Source organism: Parasteatoda tepidariorum, chromosome 9, assembly GCF_043381705.1.
Source record: "Parasteatoda tepidariorum isolate YZ-2023 chromosome 9, CAS_Ptep_4.0, whole genome shotgun sequence".
Lineage (NCBI taxonomy): Eukaryota > Metazoa > Arthropoda > Arachnida > Araneae > Theridiidae > Parasteatoda > Parasteatoda tepidariorum.
In genome coordinates, this window is record NC_092212.1 from 41,439,532 (window position 1) to 41,455,664 (window position 16,133).

At 29.3% G+C, this 16,133-nt stretch overlaps 1 protein-coding gene across 5 annotated transcripts in view; it reads left to right on the forward strand.

Annotated features, from left to right (window-relative positions):
- The first annotated feature begins 398 nt into the window (after positions 1–398).
- LOC107452818 (tropomyosin) overlaps positions 399–16,133 on the forward strand; it is a 31,819-nt gene continuing 16,084 nt past the window's right edge. For 2 of the 5 annotated variants that reach the window (XM_016069404.3, XM_016069406.4), the window contains exons 1-3: positions 12,458–13,148; positions 13,489–13,622; positions 15,573–15,690. In XM_016069404.3, the coding sequence (XP_015924890.1) occupies positions 12,816–13,148; positions 13,489–13,622; positions 15,573–15,690 (585 nt within the window). In that variant the 5' untranslated portion in view covers positions 12,458–12,815. Of the gene's footprint in view, positions 797–11,512; positions 11,639–12,457; positions 13,149–13,488; positions 13,623–15,572; positions 15,691–16,133 lie in introns of those variants that run through there. The other 3 variants (XM_016069407.4, XM_016069408.3, XM_043044785.2) reach the window with 3 other exon arrangements.

The following is a 16,133-nucleotide window of genomic DNA, read 5'->3' on the forward strand; positions in this document are numbered from 1 at the left end:
ATACAGAGAGGGAGAGCGAAGAAAGGAAACGTTTAATAAAGTTTCAAGTTTCACACTTTTTTTTCCAAACCTCCTTAACTAATATTTAGTGGCAATAATTGTATCCTACGCTTTTCTACACTCATATAAGCTTATCCCTCAAAATTTTTGGAAGCTATATCACTTTTCTTTCATCCTTTAATTTGCTTTTATAAACTTTCCCCTTCTTCGCGTTTAACCTCAAATGTAGTTTATTGTCATTGTTATTAAATAAATAAATAAATAAAATAAAAGAGTTTTATCCCGAATATTTACAGCAAGAAATCTCCACAGTAATCCCAATTTATTTTACTTCTCATCTGAGAAAGAGAAGCATCTCTTTTGAAGAATCTCAAGAGCAGATCGGACTCCCTGCCCCATTTCGCGGAGGATGGGGAGCAACCGAAACCTGAACTGCATGGCATCCCGATTGGCGGCCTTGGGGATAACATCCAATGGGGAAGGGGCATGGGGTGGAGATCTTCCAGAAACAGCCATGGAAATCCTATCTGGCACTAGTGGGGGAAATCTCTTTGAAGTCGAGAGCCGAGACAGTGCTTATTCTCTCTGGGATCTTTGGCTGTGCGGGACTCTTTCTCGACCGGCTTGTTATTTCGAACTCTCTTTCTCTTTCGCCGAAGTTACCGTCGACTGACCAGCAAAAATGGAGGCCATCAAGAAAAAGATGCAAGGAATGAAGTTGGAGAAGGACAATGCCGTTGATAGGGCAGAAACAGCCGAAAATCAGGCCCGAGATGCAAATTTGCGAGCCGACAAAGTAAGTCTATTTTTATGTAAAATTTTGAAACAATGGCCTATGCAAAATTTTAATACAGTAGCATGTGTAAAATTTCAAAACAATATCATAATGCGATGTACATCCCACAGGAAATGTTAGGCTCTTTTTTCTGCAAAATTTTAAAACAATGGCGTTTGTGAAAATTATCAAACTATGTTATATGTAAATTTTTAAAACAATATTATATGTAAAATTTTAAAACAATGCTATAACTAAAATTTTAAAACAATGTCATAACATATAACAATGTCATCACGTCCATAGGGGAAAAAACACTAGTTAATTTGAACAAATTTAACGGTGGCCCGTCTCTCAGCAAAAATAAAGTGGTGACCTAATTATGATTAACATTGCTGGATTGTATTAGTTTAGCTTTCAATCAATTTCAAAATACTTTCGTATTAATTCTTTATTTATTTTAATTTGCTACAATTATTAATAATTTAAACAATGTAAATTTTAACATATGTAAATTTTTAAAACAATATTGTATGTAATATTTTAAAACAATGCTATAACTAAAATTTTAAAACAATGCTATAACTAAAATTTTAAAACAATGTCACAACATATAACGATGCCATCATGTCCATAGGGAAAAAAAACACTAGTTAATTTGCTTAACATATTTAACGGTGGCCCGTCTCTCAGCAAAAATAAAGTAGTGACCTAATTATGATTAACATTGCTGGATTGCATTAGTTTAGCTTTCAATTAATTTAAAAATACTTTCGTATTAATTCTTTATTTATTTTAATTTTTATTGTTTAAATTATTAATAATTGTAGTAAGCAAAAAATATTATTTTACTGGGAAGTAATTTTAGCCCGACTATTTTTAAAACCTGTCGTGAATCAGTTGTTGAGTCACCAACGTTAACAAGAATTAAAATAGTCAGTAGTTTTTACACATTGCTCCTTTAACAGCTAATTTCTTTTTATATTTAGATTGATTTGATGCAATTTAATTTTTTTATTCCTTTAATTTGCTTCATTTTTCACAGCATTCTTATAATTTTGAAAGGAATTTTTGTTTCACTCTTTTAAAGTTACAATTGAATGTCAAAGCGATGAAATTATTTATATACTCTTTTTTTATTCAACTTTATTTTCATAGCTGTTAAAGTTTTAAAATTAATAAATTAAACAAAATAGTTCACTGAAGAATTTGTTTTTTTTTTTTAAATATTACATGCCTAAATGTTTTTAAGCATTTAAATAATTCAATATACTTAACAAAATAAGTGTTAATTTTACAAACATACTAGTTCATAGTCAGCAAGCAATAACTAGATTTTTTATGAAAGAATATTTTCAAAATAAAAAAATACTCACACATTCAAGTATCGATATCTTTTGTAATAAATGCCTTTTGAATAATTTGTGCAATTTTTTAAACTGGTGTTCCAGACGGGGAAAAGGTACTTTCTCTTTTACCTGTTTCCCAAGGTACCTAAAACATTTTATATTATCTGGAGTATAATTTTTAAAAAGAACCATACTTAAAATCAGTAAATAAATTTATCTAAAGTTTTTAACATTCGTTTCATTTTTTCATTTAAATCCATGTACCCTTCAGCAGAGGATCAAAATTGTGATGGCATGTCTTAGGATCATCCTCAAAGATGTTTCCCAGTCAGTCGCCAATAGCCCATTGTGCAGCTCTAGTGCGACGTAAATGAACTACTACTACTACTACCACTTAAATCCATTTAAACAAATAAAAATTTTAATTTAACAAAATAATAAATTTCGTTTTCATATAAATGCTTAGAAGTTTATTATATGTAAGTTCATAAAAGAAACGTAAACTTTCAAGCGCTATTATTTTAAAATTACGTTAGAATAAATCTATTCAATTTGATTTATGTAATCAATTCGATTTATATATAAAGTACAATATAATTAAACTCACATTAAATTAGAAATCGTATTGCATTTTTTTAAAAAACTATATGTATAAATGACTGTTCTTAGCTGCACGCTGTAAATGTCTTTTAGAGTGGTCGAATTTCTATTTAAATCATATTCTATTTTTATTGAATTTCCTTATTGAGTTTTACTTTTTGTACATAAATTAACATAATTTGAAAAAGCAATCAGTTTAGTTTTTCTTGATTCGGCCATTTTGATGTGACGTGTCAATTAGTTGAGAACATGTGGCGCCACCGTACAACAAACGATGGAACTAGTTTTGAAATGGCTTATTCTATTGTTACCTAATCCAGGATATAAGGAATATGTATGTCGTATCAATATCTCACACAAAGCCTTTTATTTAATGCATCAAAATTGAAATGGATATTAAAACAAAGCTAATCCTTAACTAAACATATAATTTTGTAACCATCTTACCTTCCAATACCAAAAATAATATTGGTGTTGGATATATTTTGTAGTAAAATAATTTCAATTATTGATTAAAATAACTTTATATTTTATTTAATTTCCCCGTAAATATTCGTACATTTATCTATCGATTTTATTTATTTATATGCAGTGGTGGTCAAAATTTATTAGAATTAAATTTATATATCCAAGAATTAAATAGAAAGGTCAGGATTTCAAAACATTTTAAATATAAAATAGTCCTTAAAATCCGAAAAAATTAACAGCTACGTATAATTTTTTACTTTTTCTCCAGTAGTGGATACCCGATAGCAAATTTTATTATTGACACTTCAATGGTGGAAATCAATTGATTAATAATTCACTGACCCTTTTTAATTGGCAGTAGGGGGTAACATTAATGGGGAAAAAAATTTATTTCTCATATATTCTTTTATATTATTCCTGATACAAAAGTTCCAAAGTCAGACTTAGGCGTAAGAAAGTTCTTAATAAAGGCAACTCACTTTAACTTCTTTGGAACCAGAAATGACATTTTTGCAAACCAGGAGTAAAACGTTCTCTTATATTATTCCTGATGCAAAGTGTTTAAGACAGATTTTTAGGCTTAAGAAAGTTCTTTTTCTCGCATCATAACATTATTACACATAATAACATGCATAATTTTGAAGAAAAAAAAAATTTCACGTATAAAATAGAAATGTTGTACAGGCGAGTGACAGCAGGATCTGTTACATATATCAGTTTAGAACTTCAAATCTATAATAAGAACGTCAGATTAATGTGATCTTCCAAGCACTTAATCAATCCAACAAAATGGTGGGAATAAAAATCAGTTAAAGCTCGTCAGAAACTAAAAATTCGCCCCTTTTTTCCTAAAATTATAGAAAAATTTCTTGCGTGACAAGAATGACATGAAAACCTCGGAACAGACTTTTAAATAATGCAGCTTGGTGAGTTAAATGATTAAGCAGTTTCAAAAAATATTATTTTACACTTTTAAGCCCACATAGTTCATTAATAAACTTTAAATATTGAAATGTTGGTGTAAAATTTTTAATTAAATTAGTCTTAAGTTTAAGAAGAAGTTTCGGTCAAGTCAAGTCAGAAGAGTGGCATTTAAGTCATTTTAATTTTTTTTTTAGAAAAAAGCAAATGATTTTTTTATATGTTCAGAAATACATGGAGAAAATTATGTCTTAAAAGTATAAAAAAATAACTGTCTACCCCATGCAATATTGTGAAACTTTTCCAGGCTATAATATTGTTAGGTTTTTGTAGAATCATCCATTCATTTTTTTACAAATCACCTTTATTCAAATAACATAGATATGATTTAAACCTTTTCATTTAAAAAAAATTAACTTTGACCACAATGATTCTTGACAAAAGTTCTCGTTCAAACTTTTATGTTCCGCAAATAAGCTCTGCTACTGCATGTTGAAAATTATTAAATGCCTTACGTAATACTCTTTTAGCACGGCTCGGAACTCAGTAAATATTAACTTAAATTAACCATTTTGTGTCAATGCGATAATGTGAAAAGGTACTATGAATAATACTAATGTTAAAATTAAGTTGGTATTTTCTTGCGTTGACTTCTATTTAAGATCTTAAAAAGAAATTAAAAATCAATGATTATGTATCTTAATAAGAAGGTTTTTACTGCTAATATATCATATTAGAAAATGGAGCTTTGCTTCTTCCAGAGAATAACCGAGAATGAAATAATTGTGCTACCAGTTCTTATATTTTAGCTAAAAAAATTAAAATACCCCCTCCCCCTATTAAATGGCTGTAGTGCGTTACGTGAAAAAAATATCAGCTATCATACATTTTTAGTGAAATTATAGCTTGTTCATTAGTTTAAGTATTGACAAAGTTAACTCTTTCCTCTATGATCTCTTTTTGTAGGATATGTTAAGTGAAACTTGAGATTGCCACGTATACGTTATTTTAACCCATGGGAACAAATAAATACAATCCAGAGAAGAATTAAAAAAGAAACACCTAATTTTAAAAAAGAATCTGATACACAATTAAAGTGAACTAAGATCTTGTTTAATCACAGAGAAACTAGATTAGATCTTTTCACACTACAACAAACCGTTACGTTTTTGCAATAGTAGATCAAAATGAATTAAAATTTTTTTTAAAAAGTAATTTTTTCCTCAAATTTAGTTAATTACTTAGGTACAACTCATGTGCCACTAATTTTTAGCATTCTTTGATGAAAACAACTGAAATTTAACTGAAGAAAATAAAATTGACTCAGTGATACATTGCTTCTAAGGCAGTGATACAGGATGGCCACAATCTGGAAAAATTTAAAAAAGTGATGACAAATACTTTATAAAATTATTAAAACTTTACATGTTATATTTTCCCTTTAATTTTAGAAATTCGTGTAGCATCATCGAAACATATTTTCTTAAATGTTTTTTGGTTGATAGGAATAACTTAAAATAGTTCGTTTCCTTGAACTTAGTCTACAACTTGTTACTTTTCTCAGAGTTTAGTCACCCTATTATAAATCTATGCAATAAAAATTTGAATTAGAATCGGAATAATGTAATAATGTAATTTATAACGCAGTTAGTCTATCAAAATAATTAAAGGAATTCAGTTTTGTGCTTTCATGATACTGTTTATTTATCAATGTCTACTATTAATCATGATATAGATTTAAGCAAGTTAAATAAAATTAAATTATTTAAACACTGTGTGTATGTAGCAATCTTCAATTTGACACTTTTGAAAGCTATGTATTTCTTTTTATTTTAGTATTATTTAATAAATTAATTATGATAAAATTAAAAATGTATATCTACTTAAACTTAAGCATCATATCCCGAATATACACATTTTTATAAAATATTTTTTCTACATTGTCGGGACATAAAATTTCAATTCTATCTGTACCATCTAGACAAGACTATTTGCTCATCACTATTTTTACGAAAAATAAGAAAATGTTTAAAAATTTTGACAGATGCAGCTTAAAGAACTTTTTAGAGTCCAAAGCAATAAAAATTTTACCATAAACCTGAAAATAGAGGCTGCAAAATGTAAACGAATTTACTGCAAAGTAATAATAACATTAACTTAAAATAAGGCTGCCATAAAGCCTCGATGGTCTTAAAATCATCCACATATCATTAAAAGTAATTAAAATGAGAAAAATGCTAGAAAACTAAAATATCAGAAATGTTCCCATAATTTCAAATTTTCATGTTTGTATACCGCTGTCTTAACAAAATAAAATACGACCTGTCATTTGCAGCCAGTCGTAACAATTTCAATAATTTTATTACACTAGAGTCAGTTTGTATCACTCTAAAATCGAACTCTGTTAATTATACTCACCATCCTAAATGGTCTCCAATGGCGACCCGCGAGTAGAAATTTTTCTCCCTATTCTACATAATACGTAGAACATATACATATTTATTAAAAGTACATATTATTGTTATTATTAAATTTATTTCATTAAAATAAATGGTACCATTTATTTATGGCATTTAAAAATATCTTTGTTATATGTATTAAACAAATAAATTTTTAGCTTTAATCCCAATTACCTCGGTTTTAATTACTCGTCCAAATTGTAACTTTCAATTGATTTTCATGTATTAATGATTCTGCAAATAAAATGACAAATAATTGAAACATACAATACATTTAAAAATATATATGTTTTCATAGGACTTTTAATAAAAACTTCTAATTAAGACTAATAAAAACTTCCTAAATTAATTACATCTTGCAAGCTAATGTAATTGACGATATTTGTTACATTCAATGTATGAAATTCCAGTATCTTATACAGGGGTTGGTTAAGATAATAGAAACACTCTATACTAATTCTAATTCTTCTTTTAGCAGCAAACGTTTTGGAAGATTTTACATGGCAAAACTTTTAGCACAATTTGAAAGATTATGCTTGAAGCTATGGTGTCTATGCAGAATTCGCATAGGACAAAATTAGCGTATGAAATTAAAAGCTTTTTTTCTTTTCTTAAAACCACTATTGAAAAAAAAAGAGCCTTCTAATCTAAATATTGCAATTCTGTTAAATAATTTCAAAATTACTGGTATTAAAGTTAAAAATGTAGCTTTCTTTCCTCATTTTGGTCTATCAACATTTTGCATGTATAAAAACCATTTCTAAAATCTTCAAACGTGATTTTTCACAAATTGTGCCAACAGTTTTGCCGCGTAAAACCTTCCAAATCATTTGATGCTAAGAGAAAGATTGTTTACATAGAATTAGTAAAGAAGTGCTTCCATATTTTTGTCCAATCCCTATATATGAATTAAGCATTAGTTTCGACTCGTTATTGTTTAGAAAATATTACCTATTAAAATGTAATGATCTAATATATATTCAGGGCTAAAGTGATAGTTGAGATAGAGAAATATGACATTAGTTAAACGTAAATGTTCTACCACTATTTCGTTAAGTAGCGTTTCATAGCCTTGCAATGTCAAAGGGACAGTTCCATCTAATGATGGTTGATCCCTGATATACCTATTATAGATCAATATTAGCGTGAATTTTAACTATAAAGAATTTTAATGGTAACACAATTGTTTTATTCTTAAAATTCATTTTTAACACTAGAAAGGCTGAAATTTAGTATATACCTATATTGCCCAAAAGCAGTCAAAATGGCAGGATTGCAAAAGAATAAATAATGTGTAAAGAAATTTGTTCAAAATTAATTTTTAACATTTTTTATATTGTTTACAGTTATAACAAGTTATTAGTTAATATCAACAATAAAGAAATTATATGTTATGCAAAATTCTAAGAAATTGTGTCATTATATACATCACTGTTTTTCTAATTAAAATCAAAAGCAGTCAAAATGACTTCCTTAGGCAATCTAGTGTTAAAAAAGCAATATATACACATACATAGGGATGCTACAGGAGACCAAAAATGTTAAAAGTGGTAGAAACTCAATTCATTTTTATTTATTTATTATCTCTTTAATTTTCAATGGTAACTACCACTATGACTTACATTTCACATTATTCATATTCAAATCATAAGCATTCTTTAGCATAAGCATACTTACGCATTTTAGCATAAGTATATTTATATTTGGAACTGAAGTCAGAGCTAAATGCTTAAGTGATAAGTAACAGAAAGAAATTTCCACGTTTTTCGCACTTGTGTTTTATACATTGTGTTGCGTATAAAGAGCATTTATGGTGCCTGTCAGGGCTCGAAAAAACTTAGAAATTTTACGCGTCCCCGAGGACGACTTGTTCAACAATATACCCGTCCTCCTTTGAAACTAACCCATAGCTTCTAAATAAATAAAAATATAATTTTCTCTTATTTATTACAAAGATTTATATAAATTACACAATGAATTAGTAGTTACTAGGATTACATTATACAGTAATAAAAGAAATACTAGGTTACTAATAGTAAAACCTAGTATTTCTTTTATGAAATAATTTACTTATTTTATGAAATAATTTAAATGACAAGTGTCAAGTTATCTGGAATGTCAATTTATCCGAGGGTACTGCGTTTTTTAAATGACTCAAATATTACGTTTCCAGTTCCACAATCAAACCAGTGATTTACAGAGGCTTCTGCACAAAAATCTGAAAGGGATTTTCCATTTAAGTCGATGTTCATAATTGTGTTTAACTTTACGTAATGTATTCTTTTGTAAGTTCATTGCTGAAAAGCCCCTTTCAATGGCTGCAGTATTCCCAGACAGAGAAAACATCAATCCACCATCAGCAGTATGTTGCTGTGCGGGATTTCTAGATTAGAGGGTCATTTTAGAAGTGAGGCGCGAGACTCTTGTAAGACAACAAAAATTGAAAATATATCACGAACATTAACGGGAAAATGGCCGTCCACCCGGATGTCGAATTCGAGAGATTCGTTGTCCGCGGGAAATTTTTGACCGCGAGGACGGGCGGACGGGTGGTTTTTCGAGCCCTGGTGCCTGGATATTTATTTATCAAAGGGATGGTTTAGCCAATGAGAACAATTGACTTGCTATCTGTGACTGCGACATTGATACAGTGAACATTGATTTGTGACTTGACTTCACGCTGTTGCTACTCAGTCTCGATCTCACACAAAGGAAGCCTGTACACATTGGACTGCTAATGGCAACACAGGAGCGATCACGCCCACAACCGCGATCTTCATACAGCTCTCACAACCAGCACGTGAAAGTCCAGTGATCTTAATGCAGCTCTCCCGGCCTCTCACAAAAGGCAATGAAACAACTAGTGGTATCTATCCATCGAATTCTGCCACAGATAAAGTTTTAGTGGAAGAGTAATGTAGCGTAGTTACCACTACAACTATTCAATTCCCATTCACTAGTAGAAATGTTAACTCGATCTTAAACAGCGGTAATTTTTGATTGATAACGGTTGACATTGTCGGCTGCCAATCCACACTTTGGCAGGACGCGTTCTGAGCACACCTACCTCGATTGAAACATAACTTACCACGTTAGTTTTAAAAAAGCGTTAGTGTAAAAAGTGTGAGTGTTATACAGACCCAAATGTAAATTTATATATGTTCCTACGTATTCAATTCTATCACAACATGTTCCTACATATTATATCCTAAAAGAAACTAGTGTTTCAATTTTAAAGCAACGCCTTTTGGCTGATGTAGGAAAATCCTTTCGGTTGTTTAAATTGTCTCCCCCCCCCCTCTCCTTTATATTCATTGACCATTTAAATATGCTTATCAACTTTTAACTTTTTCCGTGGAGGATTTTCCAAAGTGATAGTTAGATAACAATTTTACAGCACTACCAACAACTATGCTTTTTTCAAATTATTTTACAGAGTGGATAACAATTAAAAATTAAACCTTTTAGAATTTTTGGAAATTTTGTCTAAGTTTAAAAACCTTACTATGAGAGTGTAAACATAGTGACATTTCATATGAACTTTTGACTAATTAACATGTAAATGGAAAACAATTTTGAATTATAATTGCAAAACAAAGAATCATACATAAAAACATAAACTTAGCAACCACTGAACGAAATTTTCTCAAAAAACGTTTCTGGTGACCACAATAATTCGGTATTTCTTTATAAATGGAAATCTAACATCTGAAAGTTAAAAATTGCATAATTTAAATAGCTCCTAAGTCAGAAAAATTTGATGATTAGCTATTTTTACTGCTATACTTTTGGCAAATCTTCGGAAACTTTGGGACATAAACTTTATCAAAATTTCACTTTTGTATTCACTTCACATAAATTTTATCAAAACTTCAAAAAATCACTTTTGGGGTCAAACACAGCTAAAAAATGAGTTAAAGCTACTGTATCACATTTATTTGCCTATTGAATTTGGACGATGAAACGGAAATATTTATTAAAGATGTACAATCTCCGTATAATTTCGAATCAAATGTCACAACTTAAGTTTTTTTTTAAGGCACAGTTAACGCAATATTTTATCTAAGGCTCTTTCTATTTTTCATATAAAAATTTTCTCATTGAAATTATTAGCACTGCCAATTTTTATGCTTTTTGATAATTATTACTTTAAAAAAAAGATAAATTTTTGGTAGTTAACATTTAATCTCTGTTAGTTTTATTATCTACTACATTTTTCGTGACAAAGCATACTTTATATAATATTTTACTACAGGGACTTTAAAACTGCAATGCAGTGATGTAGACCATCAATGGCTAAGATTAATCAATACAATTCGAACAGTTATAACCTTCTTTTTTTTTATTTATTGATGGCATTTTAAAGTAAAAACTTTTTTAAAAAATTATCAAAATTAGAGAAAAAAAAACTGTTAAAAAATAAAAGTCTGTAATATTATTTTATTATGAGCTATTTATCTTCAAAAAATACGTGTTTAAACATTTGATTTAATACTAAGTTGTGCATTTTTATACTCTAATAATTATTTAAATAAATTTCATATGGTCTAAACTCTTATCTTAGTTGTAAAGAAACATTTTACGGCTTTCCTTATAAATGTAGGGCAATGCAAGCTTCAGTGGAAATAATTTAGTAAAAAAACTTGTGAACTAATGATTCTAATCACTTGAATATAAACAAATAATTTAAACTAATTTACTAGAACTAATTTACTAGAATTTAAACTAATTTTTTATACTTATTACAATACCAAACTTTCGTCGGATCAAGCCATTTATGTTATTTTCTTTATTGCAAAGATTTATTGGCTTAAAATTTTACTTTTCGAGCATTATGTATTATTTTTTATGTATAAGATGAAATTTAAAAAAACCATGGTAATTATTTACTGCATTAAAAATTTATTTTACATAGTAATTTATAGAATTTATTCCTTTAGGCTGAAGAGGAAGTCCGAGCCCTACAGAAAAAGATCCAACAGATTGAGAATGATCTCGACCAAGTTCAAGAACAACTGGCTCAGGCCAATAACAAGTTGGAAGAGAAGGACAAAGCTCTAGCCAATGTAAGTTATATTTTAATATGCGTCTAAAGTTATAAATAAATCTGTGTGATTAATTTCACTATTAATTAATCGCACCTCCAATTACATTAAACTGGTTGTAAGCTTATATTTTAATAATCGATATAAATGCATTTTTAAAATATATTTTTATTTACTAAAATTTAATTGAAAGTAGTGTACATTCCTAATCAATGGAAAAAAAAACTATTTAAAGTGTTAGAAATTACATAAAAGTACTTTTTGAAAATTTTTTTTATCTAGACTATTTTACCAGGAGATACAATTCAATGTATCAACCTGGACAGACCTGGTTTCTCCTGGACAGCGCTTATATATAAAAAAAATAGTTGTTTCTTCAAAAAAAATAATAATGAAGCTAAATTTTTAGTGATTTATTTAATAAAAAAAATTTTAAAAAGTATTTAAACTTTATTAAAGAAAATTAATATATGCTTTAGTTTATTTTTACAAAAAGTATCAAATAAGCAGGATTACTAAATAGTAAATCATTAAATTTAGTTCCAAAACTTTGAATTTTTGTAATCTATTAAAATTTTAAGGAAAGTCGCACAATTGTGGAAATTTACGTTTCATTAATATTTTTATCTAGTATAGTATATTTGGCAAATTCTTAAAGCTACGACTACAATAAGTTTTTGTAGTCTCTTTCTTTTTCAACCAGGAATTCTATTTACGTTACATTTTACTGACAAAGTATAGCTGAAAGAGGAAAGATATGAAAGGCTCCCCCAAAAGCACTCAAAATAACTACGCACCATATTTGGATGGCTTTCAAAGGATTCCTTTCATACGCCATCTATACTAAAGTTTTGGAACTTCTCATTTCTGTGCCAGCTATTCCTAAGAGAGTTTTTCACTTAGGAATGGCATCACTGAAGTCATGTTTACATAATTATGACATATGCAATATCAAAATAAAGTAGATGTAGGAAATTGCTTGAATACTAACCAGGAAATTATAGCTTGCAATGCTATTGAAAGCATTAATAGCTTGGAATATGGCTTTGGACAAGCAGTATGGAGGACTTTGATAAGAAGCTTTAATGAATGAGTGATTCGAAATAGATGTTTTTCGCTGATTCCACCATGTAAACATTTACTGACAGATTGTTATCCCACATCTCTCAAGATTTAACTCTTCCTAAATCTTTGCAAAATGAGAGATCCAGATCACCGACGATCTCGTAATCGAAATTCTTCTAATCGCAATTCAAATCAACCTGAAATCGTTGATCGTACAGCTGATGGGGCAGAAGATACTCAACATCCATTCAACGAAAATGATTCTGAAAATGAAGAGTGGGCTAGTCTCCGATGTTCAAGTGTTCAAACAGAAGTTATTGCTGAAAGAAATCGTCGAAATAGGCAACGAAGTGCTGGTTATCCTGGCTTAGCTTTCGGTGCATCATTATTTTTATCAGGAACAATGATGAAATTTGGTGTCATATCAAATGAACTGCATAACATCATGAATGTGCAACTAAAAAGGGTAAATATATAAATTGCAACACTTAACAGTTAAAGTTTAATATTAAATTTAAATAATTATCGAGTTTCTCAGCAAATTAAATATCTAAATTTCACTGCTAATGATTTAAAATGTATTAGTTTCTAAAACAAATGTCGAATTAAATTTAACATATAAATATAAAAACGTAAACTATGTATAGTTATGTTGACAAATTTATAAATACAGAATTGTGGTACCCGCATTGTTTTTCCATCCTTAATTATTGAGGATGGAAAAACTATGTGGGATTTAAAATATAAAAAAAATTCACAACTTTTCATTGTATTGTCAACTTAAATTTTATTCCACTTTATTACAGGCTGAAGGTGAAGTTGCTGCCTTAAACAGGCGTATCCAGCTCATTGAAGAAGATTTGGAAAGATCAGAGGAACGTCTTAAAATCGCAACAGCTAAATTAGAGGAAGCTTCCCAAAGTGCTGATGAAAGTGAACGGTGAGAATAATTAATTTTTATAGTAATGAGAAAACAATAACTAATTTTCTTTAATTCGAGCAAAGTTATCGGAATTCAAAATAAGTCTTTAATTTACAGGCAGCTTTCAATGAAATATAATGCGTTGCAATTAGCCTTCTTAATGTCTCGATGCCTTAAAGTTATTTCTCCAAATTTACCAGAAATGTCACTTAATACTAAAATAAAAGAAACAATGAAAAATGAAAATTATAAAAAAATATGACAACCGAAGCTGACGTCTTCAAGAGGTACCAGCTTTGGAAACCATAAATGCAAAACTTCTTCTACTGAGAGAGCACAAAAAATGTCTAAATTGCTCTCTCTGTACCCCAAAGGTTTTGCCAAAGTCCAGGAAAAGAATAGATTATAAAATACATAAAGCAAATACAAAAGTATAAAATCAAGACTAATGCATAAGAATGAAATGGACAAATCTTACTTGAAACACAAATCCCATAACCAAATTGCACATCTGACTGCTAAACAATAACTAAACTGAAATGAACATAAAAATATCGCCCCCTAATTTCATGCGCAGAAGGAAGGGAAAAAATAGTTCATTTATGATGGTCATTGGTATTTGAAAGATAATAAATATTTTGATTATTAAATATATACATTGCCTTGTAACAAATTTACATTTTCAGGTTTTTAGTTAACCATCTAGTATTTTCACAATTGGGTAATTTTTGAGAATGTTTCACCTTTATGCATCTTTTCTCTATCAGATAAGGATACAGTATATTTATTGGATATGGAACTTATTAGCTTGTCAATTTATCTATCAATTTAAGGAATCTATTAACAAAGTTGGAGATAAAATTTATGGGCCCCAGGACCAAATTAGTTGCGGGCTCTTTCCTCAAAATGCAAAGTCTGTTTCTCATATTTTATAAGCTCTTTCAGAAAGAATTTTCAAAACAATAAACAACCCTTGATTCTTGAAATATCAGCTTTCATAAATATACAGAAATATTGATCTCTAATTTTTTTGGCATTTATTTAACTATCCCACTTAAATTGTAGATTAATCCAAACATCCATAAACATATTTAAAAAATTCTATGCAATTAAAAAAATTAATAAATAAATAAGCATTATAACTCTTGTAAAGATTTTCAACCGTGCTCTCAACAGTCCCTGTCCCTCAGACAATTGTCCTGTCTTCCCTCCTAGGGTATGGCCTTCCCAGGGGTCCGTCTAGACATTTTGTGAAAGGTCCGGTTTTTGTGAAGTTGTGAAAAAATTACTCACATTCTTTCAACCAGGGTCCTGCTTTTATGAATTTGTGCAAATAGGGTCCGGTTATTGCAAAAAACTTTTTCAAGGAGTTTTTAAATTGTAAATAGATACAAAATTATGCTCAGCACTGTAAAATTATAATTAAAAAAATAATAAATTTTCAAAAATAAACAGCAATTGCTGTTTCTAAATTAGAGATGCAGCATACTAATATTTGGTATTTAGCCTATACTGCTGAACGCAGAATATTCATTTCGGACGAATAAAAGAAGAATCGTCTCCCGAAGACAAAATTTAATTCATTTACATCCATCTTTCTTGTTTTCTGCCCCGGGAAGGGTTTATTCAATAAACAAAACAATAATGAAGATAAACAAATTTGTGAAGGGTCCGATTAAAAGAAAAATCATTTTGTGAAGGGTCCGTTTTTAAGTTCAAATATTTTGTGATGGGGCCGTTTTTATGAAAAGATATTTTCTGAAGGATCCGTTAACGAACCCAAATTTCTTCTGAACAGACCCCTGCATTAATCTATCTAGAGATTTCTCTATCTATTAGATAGGTGAGCAGTGTATGATAATACTATTTTGTTTAGTATGAAATCATGTAGATTCAAATTTAAATCTTATATAATTTTAACTTTGTTATTAAAATGTACATCCTAATATATTCTCTTTTTTTTTCTAGTATGCGAAAAATGCTTGAGCACAGGAACATCTCAGATGAAGAGCGTATGGATGCTCTTGAAGATCAATTGAAGGAAGCTAAGCTCATGGCTGAGGAAGCTGATCGCAAATATGATGAGGTGAAAAATTCATACTGAGCATGGCACCTTACTCATAATGTTGCCTGTTAACTGTGACCATCAGGAATGAAACCTGCTCTGTCATGATGTAACTTTTGATTTTGCATGTACTTTGACATGGGAAGATCAATAACATTTTATTAAATAAACTGAGATGCCCCTCTTCTGCTTGAGGCAAAGTTGTGATGCAAATACATGATCAAAACATTTTAATATAACTGTTGAAAAGTGCCTTAACTGTCAAAGACATTATTTAGTCAAATGACTCTACTTAAAACTATTATCAGTGTGTTATTTTTTTCTTTCGGATTTTTGTGAACCTTAATGAAAGTTTTCTTTATGCCTCTTAGATATAAATTATTTTTTAGTCTGCAATTTTGACTTATGTTAGAAAATAAATGACGAGGACTATTTTATGAATTCGGGTTTGGATTATGTCACAT